Here is a 25,029-nt window from a genome sequence, read left to right on the forward strand (position 1 = left end):
ATTGATACCATGCTTCAGGCTCGCAAACCAGGTACTCGTAAAATTTACTGTAAGGTATGGCGCAAATACCTAATATTGGTGTGAAACAAAGGGTTTCTCTTGGAGCAGGGCCAGGATCCCTAGAATTTTGTCTTTTATCCAGAAGAGTCTGAAGAAGGGTTTGTCAGTCAGTTCTCTGAAGGGTCAGATTTCTGCACTGTTTATTCTTTTACACAAACGTCTGGCAGATGTGCCAGATGTTCAATCTTTTTTTCAGGCCCTGGTCAGAATCAGGCCTGTGTTTAAACCTGTTGCTCCTCCTTGGAGCTTAAACCTTGTTCTTAAAGTTTTGCAACAGGCTCCGTTTGGGCCAATGCATTCTGTAGATATCTTGGAAGGTTTTGTTCCTTGTTGCTATTTCCTCTGCTCACAGAGTTTCTGAACTCTCAGCTCTACAGTGTAATTCCCCTTACCTTATTTTTCATGTGGATAAGATAGTCCTTTGTACTAAATTGGGTTTTCTCCGTAAAGTGGTGTCGGATCGAAACATTAATCAGGAAATCGTTGTTCCTTCTTTTTGCCCTAATCCTTCTTCTCATATGGAACGTCTTCTGCATAAATTTGAATGTTGTGCGTGCTCTAAAATTTTACCTACAGGCTACTAAAGATTTTCATCAGTCTTCTGCTCTGTTTCTCTGGAAAGTGTAAAGGTCAGAAGGCTACTTCTCTTTCCCTCTGGTTGAGAACTAAGATTTGTTTTGCTTATGAGAGAATTACGGCTCATTCCACTAGGGCTGTCTCCTCTTCTTGGGCTTTCAAAAATGAAGCTTCTGTGGAACAGATTTGCAAGGCGGCAACATGCTCTTCTCTGCATACTTTTCCCAATTTCTATAAATTTGATACTTTTGCCTTGGCTGAGGCTTCTTTTGGGAGAAAGGTTCTTAAAGCGGTGGTGCCTTCTGTTTAGGTCCTCCTGCCTTGTTCTCCCTCCCTGTTCATTTCGTGTCCTCTAGCTTGGGTATTGATTCCCACTAGTAATTGACGTTGTGGACTCTCCATGCCATAGGAAAGAAAAGAAAATGTATGATTACCTGATACATTTCTTTCTTTCCGGGCAAGGAGAGTCCACGACCCCACCCTTAAATAAGACAGAATTTTGTGTTAAACCTCGGGCACCTCTATACCTTTGTGTTATCTTCTTTTTCCATTTCCTTCAGCGGAATGACCGGGGGTTATGGGTAAGGGAAGTGACAATTAACAGCTCTGCTGGGTGCTCTTTGCCGCCTCCTGCTGGCCAGGAGTGAATATCCCACTAGTAATTGGAATGACGTCGTGGACTCTCCATGCCCAGAAAGAAATACATTCATCAGGTAAGCATAAATTTTCTTTTTTACCTCCTATAAAAAAGTTGTGGAGTGGCAATTTAAATTGATAAAAGTTTAGATTTTCAGATTAAAAAAGTGATAGAAGACCCACAGGGAAGATATATCATTATACAAATTAGGATAAATGAAGAATTATATACTCTTTGTAATACTTATGGCGAGATCAATAGAACCTTTTGTGATAAGCTGATTCAAATTTTGAGTAAATTTGGTGACACTAAAATAATAATAGGAGGATATTTTAACTTTGTTACTGACAACAACTTAGAGCGAGACATAAGTTAACTAGTATAAGAACCAAAAAAATAAAGAGATTAAAATGGAGCAAAAAGTATTTCTTAATATTGTGGAATCGTTGGGGCTGATAGATATTTGGAATATTCATACTTCTCTAAAACTCACTTAACTACAAGGATAGATTTCTTCCTGACTTCTGAGTTACTAAACTATTCAATAAGTATGAATTAGGAACATTTTAATAACAGATCGTGCACCAGTGGAATTAACATTTGAACCAAAAAAAAAAAAAAAGAAATTGCCAAATTTAAAATTCCCGAGATTCTTATATGGGTCAAAAGAATTTAGAGAATCATTAAAAAGAAAATGGGAAAACTACTTATTGAATAATATGGCTGATCAGCAATATATTCCGATTTTATGGAAAGCCGTTATGAAGATAGAAATCATAGCTTGTGTGAGCCAATATAATAAAGCTATAGATAGGCAGTATAAACATCTAAGTGACAAACTTGCAAATGCATACAGTAATTATATTGGCAACCGAACAATATAATTACACAATAACATCAGTGTGACAACAAGAATATATTTGTATTGTATGTAATACTTCTGGCGAGAGAGGTGGGGAGTGGAGAGTAGGGATATGTCAGGAAATTCTTGATTGTTAAAGGGACAGTTCCCCCAAAAAGTGTATAATTTTTAAACATAATAGCAGAAATAGAGTATAGTGGTGCTGAACATTCTGTTTTAATCATACTCTCTATTTATAAATATTTTTTTGAAATGTCTGTTTACAAATGACATTGCCTAAACCCCTTAGAATAGTTTCTGACCGTACGGCCAGTCTGCTGTTACTCCCCTCAGTGCATTGCGCATGTGCCATTCTCTTCTAAAGCCAATGTAAACAAGCTGCCTGATGACCTGAGCACACGCTGAATTTCAATACATTTGTATAGCCGTTGTACTTAGATGCCGTGGCTGCCCTGTATTGCCTGCTAAGCAATGAAAAATACATCACCTTTAAAAAAATTCCTATGTGCAATAAACGTCAGAGCTTTGACTGCCTCCTCCAATCATAGGCTATATGCAAATTCCTATGTCAAATGAACATTAGAAATTTGCTAAACAATGAAAATGTATCACCTTTTAAAATTCCTATATGTAATAAACATCAGAGCTTTGACTGCAGACATCGTCTCTGTAAGATTGACAAGACTGGGACAGGCTTTAGAATGATACGGCGTCAGCAAGACAAGCAAAGAAATTACTTCACCTAAATTTCTCACAGCCTGCTAGTTAGCTAGTACGTATCGTTCTAAAGGCCTGTCCCAGTCTCATCAATCTTACAGAGATGATGTCTGCAGTCAAAGCTCTGATGTTTATTACATATAGGAATTTTAAAAGGTGATACATTTTCATTGTTTAGCAAATTTCTAATGTTCATTTGACATAGGAATTTGCATATAGCCTATGATTGGAGGAGGCATGTTAGACTAAAGCACAGCTCAGCCCTTTTCTGGGGGAGTGCCAGCACTGTGGATAATACTCACAGGAACAGGCATAAAAAAGCTAAAATTTGCAAAATGTATTGTTAGCAAGTTTAACTATATATGTCTAATTTCTTTAGTCACTGTATTTCCTTTAGGGTTGCACACAGTTTCTTTTCAATTGGCATGGAGAGTACACAAATCCATTCTTCTCCAGCGTAGTGATCAGCATACGGAGCTCGCTGCAGACATTGGGAGAGATACGACTTCATTCCGGTCCAGGTTGACTAGCTAGGAGGTGCCACGCTACAAATTTTTCACTAAGGGTCTTAAGACCTTATACCCACTATGGAGGATTCTGATATTAACCCCTCAGAGGGTTCTGTTTCAGCGTTCACTGTAACTAATGCATGTTTGTATTGTGAGGAGACTATGGTTTGCCCACCTGCGCAATTTTGTTCTATCTGCTTATGTTCTGTTTTAAAGGCCAAGAAGGGGTCTAAATCTGTTTTATCCCCTGGCACTTTAATTAACTCTGAGCCTTCCACCTCTCAGGACTCCGTTGTCCAGGAAATGCCTATTCTGCATCTGCAGTTCCTTTTTAACCCTATGTCACAGGCAGTGCCCCGTGGTGCACCTTTATCTCCGGCTCAAGGTAATTTTTTGCCAACAGATTTTACTTCTCAGCTTCAATCTGCTGTATCAGCTGCATTAAATGCTTAACCTATCTTACGTTTCCCAGAAATAGGTAAAGCATAGTTCCGCTGACTTGAGGGTTAATACCGCTATTCATTCTGAGTTGGCTAGCTTGTCTCACCTTTCTGAGGATGAACTAACCTCTGTTGCATCTGAGGGTGAGCTTTCGGAGTCAGAGGCATCTGAAATTAAATCTCCTACTCCTGAGGAACCAAATTTTAGGTATTAAGTTGAGCACCTTCGCTTTCTTTTGAAGGTTCTGGACGCTAAGCTTCCTGAGGAACCTATTATCCCTAAATTAGATAGGATCTACAAGGGAAAAGAAGGTTCCTGAAACCTCCCCAGTGCCTGTACGAATGGCGAAAATTATTTCAAGAGAATGGGAAAAGATTGAGACTCCTTTCTCCCCTTCTTCAACCTGTAAGAAAAACTGTTTCCGGTCCCTGAATAACATTTTAGAGTTATGGAATTCTAAGGTAGACAGAGCCATTTCTACGCTTGACAAGTGTACTATTATCCCCCTAGAGGATAGCTCCATGTTTAGAGATCCCATGAACAGGAAATTGGAAGGCTAAGAAAGATGTTCCAACATATGGGCCTTCTATTTCAGCCGGTGGCAGCAGTCGCAGGTGCTACTACTTACTGGTGTGATTCGTTGTCAGAATTGAAGTTGAATCCCCCATGGAGGATATACAGGACAGGATTAAGGCTCTCAAGATAGCCAACTCCTTTATTTGTGATGCTAATATGCAAATTGTCCGTCGAAATGCTAAGTCTTCAGGTATAGCAGTCTTGTCGCGAAGAGCTCTTTGGTTAAAGTCTTGGTCCGCAGATATGGTGTCTAAGACCAGACTTCTTTCTTTACCATTCAAGGGGGAAATTTTGTTCGGGCCAGGCCTGGACTCAATCATTTCCATGGTAACCAGAGGGAAGGGTTTCTTCCTTTCCCAGGATAAGAAGATGAGAACTAAGGGTTGCCAATCCTCTAATTTTCGTTCAGACAAATCTCAGCAGACTCAGTCCTCCTCCAAACCTGAACAGTCGAAGAGTACTTGGAAACCCAACCAGTCCTGGAACAAGTCCATACAGGCCAAGAAGACTACAAAAAACAAATCTGCATGAAGGGCCGGCCCCTGACCTGGGACCGAATCGAGTAGGGGCAGACAGTCCTTTCTCCAACATAGGTGTGTCCGGTCCACGGCGTCATCCTTACTTGTGGGATATTCTCCTCCCCAACAGGAAATGGCAAAGAGCCCAGCAAAGCTGGTCACATGATCCCTCCTAGGCTCCGCCTTCCCCAGTCATTCTCTTTGCCGTTGTACAGGCAACATCTCCACGGAGATGGCTTAGAGTTTTTTAGTGTTTAACTGTAGTTTCTTCTGTTATGTGTGATCAGTCCACGGGTCATCATTACTTCTGGGATATTATCTTCTCCCCTACAGGAAGTGCAAGAGGATTCACCCAGCAGAGTTGCTATATAGCTCCTCCCCTCTACGTCACCCCCAGTCATTCTCTTGCACCCAAAGTAGAACCTCCGTGTATTACTAGGGGAGGTTTTAGCGGCTCTTAATGATTGTAACACTGTTGCAATTCCAGAGAAATTGTGTAGGTTGGATAAATACTTTGCGGTACCGGCGAGTACTGACGTTTTTCCTATACCTAAGAGACTAACTGAAATTGTTACTAAGGAGTGGGATAGACCCGGTGTGCCGTTCTCACCCCCTCCTATATTTAGAAAGATGTTTCCAATAGACGCCACCACACGGGACTTATGGCAAACGGTCCCTAAGGTGGAGGGAGCAGTTTCTACTTTAGCTAAGCGTACCACTATCCCGGTGGAGGATAGCTGTGCTTTTTCAGATCCAATGGATAAAAAATTAGAGGGTTACCTTAAGAAAATGTTTGTTCAACAAGGTTTTATATTGCAACCCCTTGCATGCATCGCGCCGATTACGGCTGCGGCAGCATTTTGGATTGAGTCTCTGGAAGAGAACCTTAATTCAGCTACGCTGGACGACATTACGGACAGGCTTAGAGTCCTTAAACTGGCTAATTCATTCATTTCGGAGGCCGTAGTACATTTAACCAAACTTACGGCTAAGAACTCAGGATTCGCCATTCAGGCACGTAGGGCGCTGTGGCTAAAATCCTGGTCAGCTGATGTAACTTCTAAGTCCAAATTACTTAATATACCTTTCAAGGGGCAAACTTTATTTGGGCCCGGTTTGAAAGAAATTATCGCTGACATTACAGGAGGTAAGGGCCACGCCCTGCCTCAAGACAAAGCCAAAGCTAAGGCTAGACAGTCTAATTTTCGTCCCTTTCGGAATTTCAAAGCAGGAGCAGCATCAACTTCCACTGCACCAAAACAGGAAGGAGCTGTTGCTCGTTACAGACAAGGCTGGAAACCTAACCAGTCCTGGAACAAGGGCAAGCAGGCCAGGAAACCTGCTGCTGCCCCAAAGACAGCATGAACCGAGGGCCCCCGATCCGGGACCGGATCTAGTGGGGGGCAGACTCTCTCTCTTCGCCCAGGCTTGGGCAAGAGATGTTCAGGATCCCTGGGCGCTAGAGATCATATCTCAGGGATACCTTCTAGACTTCAAATTCTCTCCCCCAAGAGGGAGATTTCATCTGTCAAGGTTGTCAACAAACCAGATAAAGAAAGAAGCGTTTCTACGCTGTGTACAAGATCTGTTATTAATGGGAGTGATCCATCCGGTTCCGCGGTCGGAACAAGGACAAGGGTTTTACTCAAACCTGTTTGTGGTTCCCAAAAAAGAGGGAACTTTCAGGCCAATCTTGGATTTAAAGATCCTAAACAAATTCCTAAGAGTTCCATCGTTCAAAATGGAAACTATTCGGACAATCTTACCCATGATCCAAAAGGGTCAGTACATGACCACAGTGGATTTAAAGGATGCTTACCTTCACATACCGATTCACAAAGATCATTACCGGTATCTAAGGTTTGCCTTCTTAGACAGGCATTACCAGTTTGTAGCTCTTCCATTCGGATTGGCTACGGCTCCAAGAATCTTCACAAAGGTTCTGGGTGCCCTTCTGGCGGTACTAAGACCGCGAGGAATTTCGGTAGCTCCGTACCTAGACGACATTCTGATACAAGCTTCAAGCTTTCAAACTGCCAAGTCTCATACAGAGTTAGTTCTGGCATTTCTAAGGTCGCATGGATGGAAAGTGAACGAAAAGAAGAGTTCTCTTTTTCCTCTCACAAGAGTTCCATTCTTAGGGACTCTTATAGATTCTGTGGAAATGAAGATTTATCTGACAGAAGACAGATTAACAAAGCTTCTAAATGCATGCCGTGTCCTTCATTCCATTCAACTCCCGTCAGTAGCTCAATGCATGGAGGTGATCGGCTTAATGGTAGCAGCAATGGACATAGTTCCCTTTGCACGTCTACATCTCAGACCGCTGCAATTGTGCATGCTAAGTCAGTGGAATGGGGATTACTCAGACTTGTCCCCTACTCTGAATCTGGATCAAGAGACCAGAAACTCTCTTCTATGGTGGCTTTCTCGGCCACATCTGTCCAGGGGGATGCCATTCAGCAGGCCGGACTGGACAATTGTAACAACAGACGCCAGCCTACTAGGTTGGGGCGCTGTCTGGAATTCTCTGAAGGCTCAGGGGCAATGGAGTCAGGAGGAAAGTCTCCTACCAATAAACATTCTGGAATTGAGAGCAGTTCTCAATGCCCTTCTGACTTGGCCCCAGTTAAAAACTCGGGGGTTCATCAGGTTTCAGTCGGACAACATCACGACTGTAGCGTACATCAACCATCAAGGAGGGACAAGAAGCTCCCTAGCAATGATGGAAGTATCAAAGATAATTCGCTGGGCAGAGTCTCACTCTTGCCACCTGTCAGCAATCCACATCCCGGGAGTGGAGAACTGGGAGGCGGATTTCTTGAGTCGCCAGACTTTTCATCCGGGGGAGTGGGAACTTCATCCGGAGGTCTTTGCCCAAATACTTCGACATTGGGGCAAACCAGAGATAGATCTCATGGCGTCTCGCCAGAACGCCAAACTTCCTCGCTACGGATCCAGATCCAGGGATCCGGGAGCGGTTCTGATAGATGCTTTGACAGCACCTTGGAACTTCGGGATGGCTTATGTGTTTCCACCCTTCCCGCTGCTTCCTCGATTGATTGCCAAAATCAAACAGGAGAGAGCATCAGTGATTCTAATAGCGCCTGCATGGCCACGCAGGACTTGGTATGCAGATCTAGTGGACATGTCATCCTGTCCGCCTTGGTCTCTACCTCTAAGACAGGACCTTCTGATACAGGGTCCATTCAAACATCAAAATCTAACTTCTCTGAAGCTGACTGCTTGGAAATTGAACGCTTGATTTTATCAAAACGTGGTTTTTCTGAGACGGTTATTGATACCCTGATACAGGCTAGGAAGCCTGTTACCAGAAGGATTTACCATAAGATATGGCGTAAATACCTATACTGGTGTGAATCCAAAGATTACTCCTGGAGTAAGGTTAGGATTCCTAGGATATTGTCCTTTCTACAAGAAGGTTTAGAAAAGGGTTTATCAGCTAGCTCATTAAAGGGACAGATCTCAGCTCTGTCCATCTTGTTACACAGGCGTCTGTCAGAAAATCCAGACGTCCAGGCCTTTTGTCAGGCTTTAGCTAGGATCAAGCCTGTGTTTAAAACTGTTGCTCCGCCATGGAGTTTAAACTTAGTTCTTAACGTTTTACAGGGTGTTCCGTTTGAACCCCTTCATTCCATTGATATAAAATTGTTATCTTGGAAAGTTCTGTTTTTAATGGCTATTTCCTCGGCTCGAAGAGTCTCTGAGTTATCAGCCTTACATTGTGATTCTCCTTATCTGATCTTTCACTCAGACAAGGTAGTTCTGCGTACTAAACCTGGGTTCTTACCTAAGGTAGTCACTAACAGGAATATCAATCAAGAGATTGTTGTTCCATCCTTGTGTCCAAATCCTTCTTCAAAGAAGGAACGTCTTCTACACAATCTGGATGTAGTTCGTGCCCTCAAGTTCTACTTGCCGGCAACTAAGGATTTTCGACAAACGTCTTCCCTGTTTGTCGTGTACTCTGGTCAGAGGAGAGGTCATAAGGCTTCGGCTACCTCTCTCTCCTTCTGGCTTCGTAGCATAATTCGTTTAGCCTATGAGACTGCTGGACAGCAGCCTCCTGAAAGAATTACAGCTCATTCTACTAGAGCTGTGGCTTCCACTTGGGCCTTTAAGAATGAGGCCTCTGTTGAACAGATTTGCAAGGCTGCAACTTGGTCTTCGCTTCATACTTTTTCCAAATTTTACAAATTTGACACTTTTGCTTCTTCGGAGGCTATTTTTGGGAGAAAGGTTCTTCAGGCAGTGGTTCCTTCTGTATAATGAGCCTGCCTATCCCTCCCGTCATCCGTGTACTTTTGCTTTGGTATTGGTATCCCAGAAGTAATGATGACCCGTGGACTGATCACACATAACAGAAGAAAACATAATTTATGCTTACCTGATAAATTCCTTTCTTCTGTTGTGTGATCAGTCCACGGCCCGCCCTGTTTTTTAAGGCAGGTAAATATTTTTTAAATTATACTCCAGTCACCACTACACCCTTGGCTTCTCCTTTCTCGTTGGTCCTTGGTCGAATGACTGGAGGTGACGTAGAGGGGAGGAGCTATATAGCAACTCTGCTGGGTGAATCCTCTTGCACTTCCTGTAGGGGAGCAGATAATATCCCAGAAGTAATGATGACCCGTGGACTGATCACACAACAGAAGAAAGGAATTTATCAGGTAAGCATAAATTATGTTTTTTATTATTCAATCAAGAGTTTGTTATTTTAAAATAGTGCTGGTATGTACTATTTACTCTGAAACAGAAAAGAGATGAAGATTTCTGTTTGTAAGAGGAAAATGATTTTAGCAACCGTTACTAAAATCGATGGCTGTTTCCACACAGGACTGTTGAGAGGAATTAACTTCAGTTGGGGGAACAGTGAGCAGACTTTTGCTGCTTGAGGTATGACACATTCTAACAAGACGATGTAATGCTGGAAGCTGTCATTTTCCCTATGGGATCCGGTAAGCCATTTTTATTACAGAAAGAAACAAAGGGCTTCACAAGGGCTTTTAAGACTGTAGACATTTTCTGGGCTAAATCGATTTATATATAAGCATATTTTATACTCCATAGCCTTGAGGAATTATTTTAATCTTGGAAATTATGTAAAATAACCGGCAGGCACTGTATTGGACACCTTATTCTCTAGGGGCTTTCCCTAATCATAGGCAGAGTCTCATTTTCGCGCCTCTATTGCACACTTGTTTTTGGGAAGCATGACAGCAGATGCATGTGTGAGGAGCTCTGATACATAGAAAAGACTTTCTGAAGGCGTCATTTGGTATCGTATTCCCCTTTGGGCTTGGTTGGGTCTCAGCAAAGCAGATACCAGGGACTGTAAAGGGGTTAAATATATAAACGGCTCCGGTTCCGTTATTTTAAGGGTTAAATTTTCTTCCAAATTTGGTGTGCAATACTTTTAAGGCTTTAAGACACTGTGGTGAAATTTTGGTGAATTTTGAACAATTCCTTCATACTTTTTCACAATTGCAGTAATAAAGTGTGTTCAGTTTAAAATTTAAAGTGACAGTAACGGTTTATTTTAAAACGTTTTTTGTACTTTGTTATCAAGTTTATGCCCGTTTAACATGTCTGAACTACCAGATAGACTGTGTTCTGAATGTGGGGAAGCCAAGGTTCCTTCTCATTTAAATAGATGTGATTTATGTGACACAAAATTTAGAGAAAATGATGCCCAAGATGATTCCTCAAGTGAGGGGAGTAAGCATGGTACTGCATCATCCCCTCCTTCGTCTACGCCAGTCTTGCCCACACAGGAGGCCCCTAGTACATCTAGTGCGCCAATACTCCTTACTATGCAACAATTAACGGCTGTAATGGATAATTCTATCAAAAACATTTTAGCCAAAATGCCCACTTATCAGCGAAAGCGCGACTGCTCTGTTTTAGAAAATACTGAAGAGCATGAGGACGCTGATGATATTGGTTCTGAAGTGCCCCTACACCAGTCTGAGGGGGCCCGGGAGGTTTTGTCTGAGGGAGAAATTTCAGATTCAGGGAGAATTTCTCAACAAGCAGAACCTGATGTGATTACATTTAAATTTAAATTGGAACATCTCCGCGCTCTGCTTAAGGAGGTGTTATCTACTCTGGATGATTGTGAGAATTTGGTCATTCCAGAGAAATTATGTAAAATGGACAAGTTCTTAGAGGTCCCGGGGCCCCCCGAAGCTTTTCCTATACCCAAGCGATTGGCGGACATTGTAAACAAAGAATGGGAAAGGCCCGGTATACCTTTCGTCCCTCCCCCTATATTTAAGAAATTGTTTCCTATGGTCGACCCCAGAAAGGACTTATGGCAGACAGTCCCCAAGGTCGAGGGGGCGGTTTCTACTCTAAACAAACGCACCACTATACCCATAGAAGATAGTTGTGCTTTCAAAGATCCTATGGATAAAAAATTAGAGGGTTTGCTTAAAAAGATGTTTGTTCAGCAAGGTTACCTTCTACAACCAATTTCATGCATTGTTCCTGTCACTACAGCAGCGTGTTTCTGGTTCGATGAACTAGAAAAGGCGCTCAATAATAATTCTTCTTCTTATGAGGAGATTATGGACAGAATTCATGCTCTCAAATTGGCTAATTCTTTCACCCTAGACGCCACTTTGCAATTGGCTAGGTTAGCGGCGAAAAATTCTGGTTTTGCTATTGTGGCGCGCAGAGCGCTTTGGCTAAAATCTTGGTCAGCGGATGCGTCTTCCAAGAACAAATTGCTTAACATTCCTTTCAAGGGGAAAACGCTGTTTGGCCCTGACTTGAAAGAGATTATTTCTGATATCACTGGGGGCAAGGGCCATGCCCTTCCTCAGGATAGGTCTTTCAAGGCCAAAAATAAACCTAATTTTCGTCCCTTTCGCAGAAACGGACCAGCCCCAAGTGCTACGTCCTCTAAGCAAGAGGGTAATACTTCTCAAGCCAAGCCAGCCTGGAGGCCAATGCAAGGCTGGAACAAAGGAAAGCAGGCCAAGAAACCTGCCACTGCTACCAAGACAGCATGAGATGTTGGCCCCCGATCCGGGACCGGATCTGGTGGGGGGCAGACTCTCTCTCTTCGCTCAGGCTTGGGCAAGAGATGTTCTGGATCCTTGGGCGCTAGAAATAGTCTCCCAAGGTTATCTTCTGGAATTCAAGGGGCTTCCCCCAAGGGGGAGGTTCCACAGGTCTCAATTGTCTTCAGACCACATAAAAAGACAGGCATTCTTACATGGTGTAGAAGACCTGTTAAAAATGGGAGTGATTCATCCTGTTCCATTAGGAGAACAAGGGATGGGGTTCTACTCCAATCTGTTCGTAGTTCCCAAAAAAGAGGGAACATTCAGACCAATCTTAGATCTCAAGATCCTAAACAAGTTTCTCAAGGTTCCATCGTTCAAAATGGAAACCATTCGAACAATTCTTCCTTCCATCCAGGAAGGTCAATTCATGACCACGGTGGATTTAAAGGATGCGTATCTACATATTCCTATCCACAAGGAACATCATCGGTTCCTAAGATTCGCATTCCTGGACAAGCATTACCAGTTTGTGGCACTTCCGTTCGGATTAGCCACTGCTCCAAGAATTTTCACAAAGGTACTAGGGTCCCTTCTAGCGGTGCTAAGACCAAGGGGCATTGCAGTAGTACCTTACCTGGACGACATTCTGATTCAAGCGTCGTCCCTTCCGCAAGCAAAGGCCTACACGGACATTGTCCTGGCCTTTCTCAGATCTCACGGGTGGAAAGTGAACGTAGAAAAAAGTTCTCTATCTCCGTCAACAAGGGTTCCCTTCTTGGGAACAATAATAGACTCTTTAGAAATGAGGATTTTTCTGACAGAGGCCAGAAAATCAAAACTTCTAAACTCTTGTCAAATACTTCATTCTGTTCCTCTTCCTTCCATAGCGCAGTGCATGGAAGTAATAGGTTTGATGGTAGCGGCAATGGACATAGTTCCTTTTGCGCGAATTCATCTAAGACCATTACAACTGTGCATGCTCAGTCAGTGGAATGGGGACTATACAGACTTGTCTCCGACGATACAAGTAGATCAGAGGACCAGAGATTCACTCAGTTGGTGGCTGTCCCTGGACAACCTGTCACAGGGGATGAGCTTCCGCAGACCAGAATGGGTCATTGTCACGACAGACGCCAGTCTAGTGGGCTGGGGCGCGGTCTGGGGACCCCTGAAAGCGCAGGGTCTTTGGTCTCGGGAAGAATCTTCTCTCCCGATAAATATTCTGGAACTGAGAGCGATTTTCAATGCTCTCAAGGCTTGGCCTCAGCTAGCAAAGACCAAGTTCATACGGTTTCAATCAGACAACATGACGACTGTTGCATACATCAACCATCAGGGGGGAACAAGGAGTTCCCTGGCGATGGAAGAAGTGACCAAAATCATTCAATGGGCGGAGACTCACTCCTGCCACTTGTCTGCAATCCACATTCCAGGAGTGGAAAACTGGGAAGCGGATTTTCTGAGTCGTCAGACATTTCATCCGGGGGATTGGGAACTCCATCCGGACATCTTTGCCCAAATCACTCAACTGTGGGGCATTCCAGACATGGATCTGATGGCCTCTCGTCAGAACTTCAAGGTTCCTTGCTACGGGTCCAGATCCAGGGATCCCAAGGCAACTCTAGTAGATGCACTAGTAGCACCTTGGACCTTCAAACTAGCTTATGCATTCCCGCCGTTTCCTCTCATCCCCAGGCTGGTAGCCAGGATCAATCAGGAGAGGGCGTCGGTGATCTTGATAGCTCCTGCGTGGCCACGCAGGACTTGGTATGCAGACCTGGTGAATATGTCATCGGCTCCACCATGGAAGCTACCTTTGAGACGAGACCTTCTTGTTCAAGGTCCGTTCGAACATCCGAATCTGGTCTCACTCCAACTGACTGCTTGGAGATTGAACGCTTGATCTTATCAAAGCGAGGGTTCTCAGATTCTGTCATTGATACTCTTGTTCAGGCCAGAAAGCCTGTAACTAGAAAAATCTACCACAAAATATGGAAAAAATATATCTATTGGTGTGAATCTAAAGGATTCCCTTGGGACAAGATAAAAATTCCTAAGATTCTATCCTTTCTTCAAGAGGGTTTGGAGAAAGGATTATCTGCAAGTTCTTTGAAAGGACAGATTTCTGCCTTGTCTGTGTTACTTCACAAAAAGCTGGCAGCTGTGCCAGATGTTCAAGCCTTTGTTCAGGCTCTGGTTAGAATCAAGCCTGTTTACAAACCTTTGACTCCTCCTTGGAGTCTCAATTTAGTTCTTTCAGTTCTTCAGGGGGTTCCGTTTGAACCCTTACATTCCGTTGATATTAAGTTATTATCTTGGAAAGTTTTGTTTTTGGTTGCAATTTCTTCTGCTAGAAGAGTTTCAGAGTTATCTGCTCTGCAGTGTTCTCCTTATCTGGTGTTCCATGCAGATAAGGTGGTTCTGCGTACTAAACCTGGTTTTCTTCCGAAAGTTGTTTCTAACAAAAACATTAACCAGGAGATAGTCGTGCCTTCTTTGTGTCCGAATCCAGTTTCAAAGAAGGAACGTTTGTTACACAATTTGGATGTAGTTCGTGCTCTAAAATTCTATTTAGATGCTACAAAGGATTTTAGACAAACATCTTCCTTGTTTGTTGTTTATTCTGGTAAAAGGAGAGGTCAAAAAGCAACTTCTACCTCTCTCTCTTTTTGGATTAAAAGCATCATCAGATTGGCTTACGAGACTGCCGGACGGCAGCCTCCTGAAAGAATCACAGCTCATTCCACTAGGGCTGTGGCTTCCACATGGGCCTTCAAGAACGAGGCTTCTGTTGATCAGATATGTAAGGCAGCGACTTGGTCTTCACTGCACACTTTTACTAAATTTTACAAGTTTGATACTTTTGCTTCTTCTGAGGCTATTTTTGGGAGAAAGGTTTTGCAAGCCGTGGTGCCTTCCATCTAGGTGACCTGATTTGCTCCCTCCCTTCATCCGTGTCCTAAAGCTTTGGTATTGGTTCCCACAAGTAAGGATGACGCCGTGGACCGGACACACCTATGTTGGAGAAAACAGAATTTATGTTTACCTGATAAATTACTTTCTCCAACGGTGTGTCCGGTCCACGGCCCGCCCTGGTTTTTTAATCAGGTCTGATAATTTATTTTCTTTAACTACAGTCACCACGGTATCATATGGTTTCTCCTATGCAAATATTCCTCCTTTACGTCGGTCGAATGACTGGGGAAGGCGGAGCCTAGGAGGGATCATGTGACCAGCTTTGCTGGGCTCTTTGCCATTTCCTGTTGGGGAGGAGAATATCCCACAAGTAAGGATGACGCCGTGGACCGGACACACCGTTGGAGAAAGTAATTTATCAGGTAAACATAAATTCTGTTTTTTCCTAGAGGCTTGGGTCCAAGACATTCAGGATCCCTAGATATTAGAAGTAATTTTCCCAGGGTTACAAGATAGGGTTCAAATCTCATCCCCCAAGGGGCAGATTTCTTCTCTCGATGTATCTACAAGACCAGAGAAAAGGGCAGCCTTTTTAGACTGGGTTCAGGATATTTTCTCCTTGGGAGTAATCGTCTCAATGCCCTCATCAGAAAGGGGACGGGGGTTTTACTCAAACCTCTTTGTAGTTCCCAAAAAGGAGGGAACTTATCACCCAATTCTAGACTTAAAATGTCTCAAGTTTCTCAGGGTCCCCTCCTTCAAAATGGAGACTCAGGTCCATCCTTCACTTGATCCAGGAGGGACAGTTCATGACCACAATTTTTTAGGTGGATGCATACCTTCATGTTCCACTATACAATGATCATTTTCAGTTTCTGAGGTTCGCATTCCTGGATCAACATTTCCAGTTCAAAGCCTTGCCATTTGGCTTAACTACTGCTCCCAGAATTTTCGCAAAGGTTTTGGGAGCTCTCCTAGCAGTGTCCAGATCTCAGGGTATCGCAGTACCTCTGTACCTGGACGATATTTTGGTTCAGGCTCCATCCTTTCCTTTGCCGAGATATCAGACTGAGTGTCTTCTCAGAACTCACTAATGGAAGATAAAACTAGAAAAGAGTTCCCTGTTCCCCAGTACCAGGGTTGTTTTTCTCGGAACTCAATATCCATAAAGATCTTTCTGACAGATCCGAGACATTCCAAGCTGGTTGCAGCATGTTTATCCCTTCAGACCACCCTAAATCCTTCAGTGGCTCAGTGCATGGAGGTAATTGGTCTCATGGTGTCTTCCATAGACATTATTCCTTTTGCCTGCTTCCATCTCAGACCTCTACTCTATGCATGCTAAGGCAGTGGAACAGAGAGCACCTAAACCTGTCTCAACAAATTGTTCTGGACAATCTGACGATAGACTCTCTTGGCAGCTCTGTCAAGATCACCTATCCCTAGGCACATGCTTCTTGAGACTATCCTGCGAGATCGTGACTACAGATGCCAGCCTCTAAGGCTGGGGTTCAGTTTGGGGCCCCAAGAGGGCTCAGGGTATGGGGTCCTAAAAAGTATCTTCACAATGCTCTAAGGGCGTGGCCCCAGCTCTGTATTGTCCGGTATATAAGATTTCAATCAGACAATATAACCTTGGTGGCTTACATGAACCACCAAGGAGGAACAAGAAGTTTCCTAGCGATGGTTTTGGTGTCTCAAATTCTTCGATGGTGGAATCTCACAACTGCCTTTCAGCAATTCACATCCCGGGGGTGGACAACTGGAAAGTGGACTATTTCAGCAGACAATCCTTTCACCTAGGGGAATGGGCTCTCCACCCCGAGGTGTTTTCCGAAATAACTTTCAAGTGGGGGGGTTCCGGAAATCGACCTCATGGCTTCTCGTCTCAATACCAAGCTACCCAGGTACGGGTCGAGATTGAGGGATCCTCAGGCGTAATTAGTAGATGCATTAGCAGTTCCCTGGAGGTTCAATCTCATATATTTTTCCTCCATTGGCCCTTCTCTCTCGAATAGTGGCTTGCATAAAGCAGGAGCAAGCTCTGGTGATTTTAATAGCACCATCGTGGCCTCGAAGGACCTGGTTTGCGGATATATTAAGAATGTTCTCCTCCCCTCTGTGGAGGTTACTTTATCGTGCGGACCTTCTGATTTAGGGTCAATTCCTACATCAAAATCTCGATTCTCTGAGACTGACTGCTTGGAAATTGAACACTTAGTCTTATCCAAGAGAGGTTTTTCAGATAGTGTGATAGACACTTTGATCCAGGATCGCAATCCGGTCACTCGCTGTATTTACAAGGTATGGCGTACTTACCTTCATTGGTGTGAGGAAAGCAGTCTTCCATGGCACAAGGTGAAGGTTACCCGAATTCTGTCCTTTCTCCAAGATGGTTTGGAGAAGGGTCTATCCGCCAGTTCTCTGAAGGGTCAGATGTCAGCCCTGTCGGTCTTACTGCACAAGAGATTAACAGATCTTCCTGACGTACAGTCCTTCATTCAGGCTCTGGCTAGAATCAGGCCTATGTTTAAACCTGTTGCTCCTCCTTGGAGCCTCAACCTTGTTCTTCGTGTTTTGCAGCAGGCTCCGTTTGAGCCTATGCATTCTGTTGATCTTAAGCTTCTATCCTAGAAGGTTTTGTTTTTGTTGGCTATCACCTCTGCTCACAGAATCTCTGAGATTTCTGCTTTACAGTGTGATCTGCCTTACCTTATTTTCCATGCTGATAAGGCGCTTGAACATACTAAGTTAGGTTTCCTACCTAAGGTAGTCTCGAATCGCAACATCAATCAGGAAATTGTTGTTCCTTTCCTTTGTCCTAATCCTTCTTCCTCAAAGGAACGTTTACTCAACAATCTGGATGTTGTACGTGCCTTACTATTTTCAGACTACTAAGGATTTTAGGCAATCCGCTTCCTTGTTTGTGTTCATATACTGGTAAGCGCAAGGGTCAGAAGGCCACTGCGACTTCCTTATCTTTCTGGCTGAGAAGTATCATCCGTTTAGCTTATGAGAAGGCTGGACAACAGCCTCCTGGGAGGATAACGGCTCATTCCACTAGAGCAGTTTCTTCTTCCTGGGCTTTTAAGAATAAAGCTCTTATGGATCAGATTTGTAAGGCTGCTACCTGGTCCTCCTTACATACTTTTTCAAAGTTCTATAAATTTGATGTTCTCGCTTCTGCGGAAGCAGCTTTTGGGAGAAAAGAGTTACAGGCTGTGGTGCCCTCAGTTTAGGGTCCACCTTCCTTTTTCCCCTCACATTTGTTATTCATCCAGTGTACTCTGGAGCTTGGGTATTGGTTCCCAACAGTAATAAATGAAGTTGTGGACTCTCCCCGCCTTTGAAAAGAAAACAAAATTATTTATGCTTACCAGATAAATGCCTTTCTTTCCTGGCAGGGAGAGTCCACGACCCCAGTTTTAATATTTTTGGGGCGGCTTCCATTTATTTTTTCTTCTGGCACCTCTATAGCCTAATGTTTCTCCTGCTTTTCCTTGTTCCCTTGGCCAAATGACTGGGGGATAGGGGAAATGGGAGCGAAATTAATAGCCTTTGGCTGGGGTTTCTTTGCCTCCCCCTGGTTGCCAGGTGTTGATATTCCGAACACGAATGAATAAAGTTGTGGACTCTCCCTGGCAGGAAAGAAAGGAATTTATCTGGTAAGCATAAATTTTTGTTTTTATATCCCTCCCTTTATGTTATTCCTTGTGGATACCAACAGCTTGAGTATTAGTTCCTAGGATTAATGGATTGGGGACTCTCACCACCTGTATGAAAAAACATAATTTATGTTTACCTGATAAATTAATTTTCTTTAGCACATTTCCCCCCCTGCTCCTTTTATGGCTCGTATTCCTGGTTCTTACCTCAATTTGCTTGGCTATATGTTAGGTATGTGTGAGGTGGGATGAGTTTTATAGGGCTCTTAGGGTTTGGGAACCTTTGCCTCCTACTAGTGGAAAATAAATTCCCAGGAGTAATGGATCATGTATAGGTTTTCTTTTATTTCATGATTTAGGTAGAACATACAGTTTTAAACAACTCTGATCAAATTTGCTTCATTTCTGTATCATTTTGTTGAAGAAGCAGTAGTGCACTACTTGGAGCTAGCTGAGCACATTGGGTAAGCCAATGACAAGAAGCATATGTGTGTAGCCACCAATCAGTAGCTAGCTCCCAGTAGTGCAGTGCTGCTCCTGGGCCAGCCTATGTATGCTTTTCAGTAAAGGATACCAAGAGAATAAAGCAAATGTGATAATAGAAGTATATTGGAAAGTTGTTTAAAATTGCATGCTGCATCTGAATCATGAAACTTAAATTTTGACTTTACTGTTTCTAATGTATAGTTATTGAAGCTGAGGTATCTAACTATTATCCCTCTTCTCTGATCTTTCCTCTCAACGCCTTCATTCTTATTTGCTGCTCATTGGAACATCTCCTACAGCCCAAACTGAACCCTGTGAAATGTAGGCGAAATGTAGATAATTTCCTGGATGCCTGCCGCAGGATTGGGGTCCCTGAGGTAACAGCCAAACCATTATTTGGATATTAATTGATCTATACCTTTTTTCTGTTTGTCTTACAGCCTATCCCTTGTGCTGTTTTTTCTCCCACTCTTTGACTTAATAATGATTGTTAGCTTGTGTAATGATGTAATATAAACATTTGTATATAGTACGTGCATATGCACAGAAGAAACGCGCGTTTGTGCCTACTTATGCTTGCTGTGCTCTGCAGATTTGTTTTGTTTTTAGCATTTAAAGGGACATTAAAGTCATATGTTTCTTTTTTACATTATTATTATTATTATTATTATTATTATACTTTATTTATGAAGTACCAACATATTCTGCAGCGCTGTCCATGAGTACAATTCATTTAAATAAAACAATGATATAAAACAGGAGCAATTGAGGGCCCTATCTAGAAGGGGGTAGGAGGTTGAGAAACAGGAAGTGAGGACTGCAAGATTGAGAAAGATGTTAATGCAGAGTTAGATGAGGGAAATGTTGTTAGATAAGTGAAATTAATTTATTGAGTTGGGTGGTAGGCTTCTCTGAACAGAAAAAGTCTTCAGGGAGCATTTAAAGGAAGAAAGATTAGGGCAATCCCTGACAGCACAAGGGAGAGTGTTCCAGAGGGTAGGTGATTGTTGGATCTTAGTGGGCGGGCTGGAGTATACTTGTTTAGGGTAGGTAGTGGGGAGCGGCCTTGGTGAGAGCTTTGTATGTAAGGGTGAGAGTTTAGAATTTTAATTCTGCTGTAAATGGGGAGCCAATGAAGGGACTCGCAGAGAGTTGCAGCAGATACAGAGCGACGGGAAAGGTAGATCAGCCTAGCAAAGGCATTTAGGATGGATTGAATGGGGGAGAGGCGGGAAAGAGGAAGGCCAGTAAGTAGGTTATTGCAGTAGTCAGGTCTGGAAATAACAAGGGAGTGGACTTTTTGCTTTGTGGTGTTAGCACTCAGAAAAGGGCGAATCTTGGAAGTATTGTGTAGGTGGTTGCGGCAGGATGTAGAAACGTATTATATGTGGGGGACGAAGGATGGATTTGAGTCAAGTATAATTCAGAGGCAGCGGACTTGAGGCGATGGGGAAAATGGTGATGCCGTTGACAGGGATACAGAAGTCGGTGTAGAGCTTGAGACTGAGCTCCTTCTTATCCCCCATAAGGAGCAGCTCAGTCTTGGACTTAGTCTTTTACATCTAAAAGGACATTGTGAAATGTGTTTTTTAAACAGATTTGTATGCTTTTGTGGTATATTAGTGTTACCAGTAAAGCTGTGGGAGTTGTCCATATCAACCTATGAACAACTCGTCCCTAGGGATAAGTGGTGCAGAAGCATTATTTTGCGGTTTTGTTTTAACATCTGTAGTGCTTTTTCAAATACATGAAACATTTTTTGAGTTTAATGTCCCTTTCAAACATAATGCTTTTGTACAGTTTAAAAAAAATGCTGTCATTCTGTGCTCCGCCAGCGCTTCAGTGTATTAACATATGTTTTTGTTTGTTTTTTTCTTCCTTCCTCTCCCTTTATCTTTCTTTCTGTTCTTTCCTTTCCCTTCTCTCTTTTCTTATTCTGTCCTCTTCTAACACAAACTCTTCATCAATTTATACATTATTCTTTTTTATGTTTCCTTTCTGCTTATTCCATTCACTTTTCATTCTCATGTTCTGCCTGCACTTTACTTTTTACTTTATTTTCTGCCTACGCGCATGTACACACATCTCCCTAAATGCTTCTTGTTTACATATCCTTTCTATGTTCCTTATTTATACGTATTTTTCTCTACTCTTGAAACATGTCCTCTCTCAAATTTCCTTACACTTCTCTCTTTTCAATGTTTTTTGTTGCTCATTGCCTTTCCTATCTACAACTTTCTCTATTCTTTCTGCAATTCTCTCCTCGTTTTGTGCAGCGAGATCTCTGCTTGGCCTCTGACATCCTGGGAGGCGAGCACCCACTCATCGTACAAAGGACGGTCTCTTCTCTACTGCTGTTGCCGCCATCCACAGATGTTCCCTTGTTTCCTGCCATCTCTGCCCCCCAAACCACCAGAACAGACTCTTGCTCACCTTCATTGTTTCTTACCAACAGCGGCTTCCTACTGTTCTACACTCTGCTCATGCTGACGCTATATGCAGTTTACTGCAAGCTTTATCTACTGTTAGCTTTGTGAGGATAGGCAAGATCAACACAAAACAGTGAATCCTCATATTCTATTCTTTGCGGTTAGGCCCTACCGGCTTGGTATCTTTTTTTTTTTTTTGGGTAAGGTTGTGAGAAACCATTATAAATCACTATAAATCGCTTCCTGCAATGTCATACATTAGGCTGACTAGTATAGAACTGACACTGTGCTGTATATTTCGTTTTACAGTATAAAAGGTGACATCACTTATGAGTTAAACGCCCACCTTTTACTAATTTCCCATGTTCACAGCAGAATGCACTTTATCTGTTGATATGTTCAATATGGTGCTGCCTCCAAACGACGTATTTTGGTAGCATTATTGTTTGATTAAAATAATCACCTATAACTACTACTATATGAAGAAAAAAACACTAGTCCCCTCACCTAGGTTGTCTGACACTAAACACTGCCTGGACCGAGATTTCTTTTTATGCTACACTTACTATGTAAATGTAAAACATCCAGCTCGCCACATTAATCTGTGACAAGAATTGAAATATCTTTGTCCAAGAGGCAAAAACGACTCCACTGTTCCCAGGGCCATTTTGGCTATATGCGTTATCCTTTGGTGCCTTACACTCTGTGTCTCATTCATCTTCATCATAGAACTAATTGGCTCTATACTCAAATTCAAATAAAAAATGTAATCTTTAGGTAAAGTCAGTCAGACACTACTGCTCATTAAGCCATATCTTTTAAACCAAGGTTTTAGGTTTCTAGCTTTTATTTGTAATATGGATAAGCCAAATATGTGCCTTTATTAACAAACACTGACAACTGCTCCAAAGATAGAACCACAGTGTCATATCGAGTTAGATGTGTCTTTCTGGTATATAATACCTGCTTAATATTCCCTTTTTGTCTTGACATTGTCAGTCTAGAACAAAGATTTGAATAATCTATATACTAAAATATAGGTTGTTGCAGATTGTGATTGTACGGCCTTCTCCATATGTTTAGCCAGTGGCTACAACTGGGCTGTTTAATATGAGGATACAATCTCACACACAGATTCCAGCATTTAAAGAGATTACACATATTGTGGTTAAATAGCTGTCATGTGTAATAACCCTTTATTAGTTAGGTTTCCTTTTCACCTGGGATTTCTATGGTGACGTATTCTATCTTCCTCAGCAAAAATGGTTACACATAACCTCATCATTTTTCGTGGTAAATCACCGTATCATTTTAAGGGCTCTTGGCCATATATGCCCTATACTCAGTGCGCCTACTTTATGTGTAAGTTCAGGCATAGGTGTAATGAATACGTATACTGTATAAGGTTTTATTGCCTTAACTTAGAAATATATTTGTAATTATTATAGTATATACAATAAGAAGTAATGTTTAATAAAGCACTGACGACCTTAAAAGAGAGGTCTGTGCTAAAACACACACACACAGGCTAGCCTGGGCATAACACTAATAGTTGATGCTCTGTGTGCCATGTATAGTAATAGGGGTACCTGTATGCTTTCACTGAATTGACACGCTGTATAATAATGCTAGGTATACACTGAAAGAGAACTTTATGCTGCTTTATTGTAAGTAATTTTATTTATCCATCAGTTTTATTTATGATTAAATCTTCTTGTAAAGAATATTTGTGTGTGGCTGCAATATGAGCTTGTCGTTAATAAAATGGGTTTGTGTCTTAAAGCCACTGTGGCTGAATGCAGTTCTCAAAAGCACAGGTGGGTCAAATATAAAATCTGACAATTACTATTCGGTCTGTGATAAAACCGCAGTATCTATAAAGGGACATTAAACACTACATAAATGGTTTATAGAATGATGTAAAAGCAAAGATTTGCCTAAGAATAAAATATGTAGATAGATATTATTAGTTTAAAGATGGAGTGTGTAAAGTTTTAATGTCCATAAAAAGGTGCCGCCACGTTGTATCATAGGCTTCCTTCTCTGCTGAGACCCATTAGGGGACAGTTATAAATGGGTCACTAAAGTATACAACGGAAAATTGCAGTGTTAAGTATGGAAACTGTCTTTCTACTTTTTACTGGAATTGGAAAGCTGACAATTCTCCGAATTAAATTACAGGAAAAGAGGTCAGAATAAATAATACAAGTATACTGCAAAGGTTTTTTTTTTTTTACCAAGATATAATTTAAAATTTTCTATCAGAGTGTTTAATGTCCCTTTAAGCTTTGCTGTGCATTAATAATGGTCATATACAGATGTACTATGTCATGGTTTCAACAACCTACTGAACCTTTTGTCCAAAAATAGTGTTCCCTCTGCTTTGAAACTTTCTCTGCTTTTGGTTAAAATCGTGTCACATGGTCACAATTAGTAAAAAAAAAAATGTATTTAGTTATACATAGACAATATGGTTTCATAACAAACCATTTTAGCTACATAGTTAATAATTGTGAACAATAAAGTACATTTGAAGGCTATAAATGTAGCCATTATTGTTTAAACCATATCACAAATACCTCTCTATATGACTTCGCTAATTACTGCAAATGTATTTCCTGCATGATAATTGGTTAGTTTGACATCCTTTTGCCTCACCTTACTTTATAAAAGCTATGCTGTGAAACTGAACCCATTTATTATTTTTTTATGTGACAAATGTGTGGGCTAACCATTAAATACTTTCTTTTCTTTCTAAAACTTTAACATCTTCATTTAACTATTTCATTTCTACCTCCTCATCACTGTCTGTAGATGTCTGATAGCTCCTTTTCCCTGTCCTTATCTGTCTCTTCCTTCCAGGAAGCTCTGTGTTCTCCCCATGACATCTTGGATTGTGATGGGGTGATCCGATTGTTCATGACCCTCCAGTCAATTCTGCAGCTGTGCTCAGCCTCCCCCAGATAATGAAAAAAACTACTCTCCAACATCTGAATGGAAACCCTAAACCATTGATTTTTTTTATTTAAAGGAATAAAATCTCAGGGAAAGAGACTATTTTGGTAACGGCCAAGTTTAAGATCTTGCATTGTATTTTTTATTTGTTCTGAGTTAAACTTTTAAAATAAAAGTATATGCAAATGTATATATTTATTACCACTTTAAAATGGTGTTTGTGTATTCTAGTATTGAAGCAAATGTAAACTGTGAAATAATTAATTTGTGATTTAATTGCAAATGTAATATCCACACTTCATGGACGCTGGAGGAAATACTAAATTATGGTTTAAAGAATTAAAAAAAAAAACCTACAAAAAAGATTTGAATTAATGTATAAATTAGATCGATTTGCTGTCTTTTTATATAGATAAATACTCATCCTGCATTGTTTAGGGTGAATTTGATTATTATAATCATTGTTTATTTGTAAAGTACTGCCAAATGTTATAGTGCTGGATGGATGAGTACGGTTTATAAAATGATACAGGTTTATGGTTAAAAATTTGGAACAGCACCACAAATGTATAAGAAGGTGAAAAAAATGTTTTATTAAAATTATTGGAGGATCTGAGATCTGAAAAAAAGGAGATGTTTTGGCCTACA

At 41.7% G+C, this 25,029-nt stretch overlaps 1 protein-coding gene across 1 annotated transcript in view; it reads left to right on the forward strand.

The window, feature by feature from the left end:
* LRCH4 (leucine rich repeats and calponin homology domain containing 4) overlaps positions 1-24,593 on the forward strand; it is a 260,683-nt gene extending 236,090 nt beyond the window's left edge. Inside the window, exons 18-19 of the mRNA XM_053718358.1 lie at positions 19,297-19,374; positions 21,274-24,593. Of these exons, the coding sequence (XP_053574333.1) occupies positions 19,297-19,374; positions 21,274-21,534 (339 nt within the window). The 3' untranslated portion in view covers positions 21,535-24,593. The remainder of the gene's footprint in view (positions 1-19,296; positions 19,375-21,273) is intronic.
* Positions 24,594-25,029: the final 436 nt, after the last annotated feature.

The sequence above is a fragment of the Bombina bombina genome, chromosome 6 (assembly GCF_027579735.1).
Source record: "Bombina bombina isolate aBomBom1 chromosome 6, aBomBom1.pri, whole genome shotgun sequence".
Taxonomy (NCBI): Eukaryota; Metazoa; Chordata; class Amphibia; order Anura; family Bombinatoridae; genus Bombina; species Bombina bombina.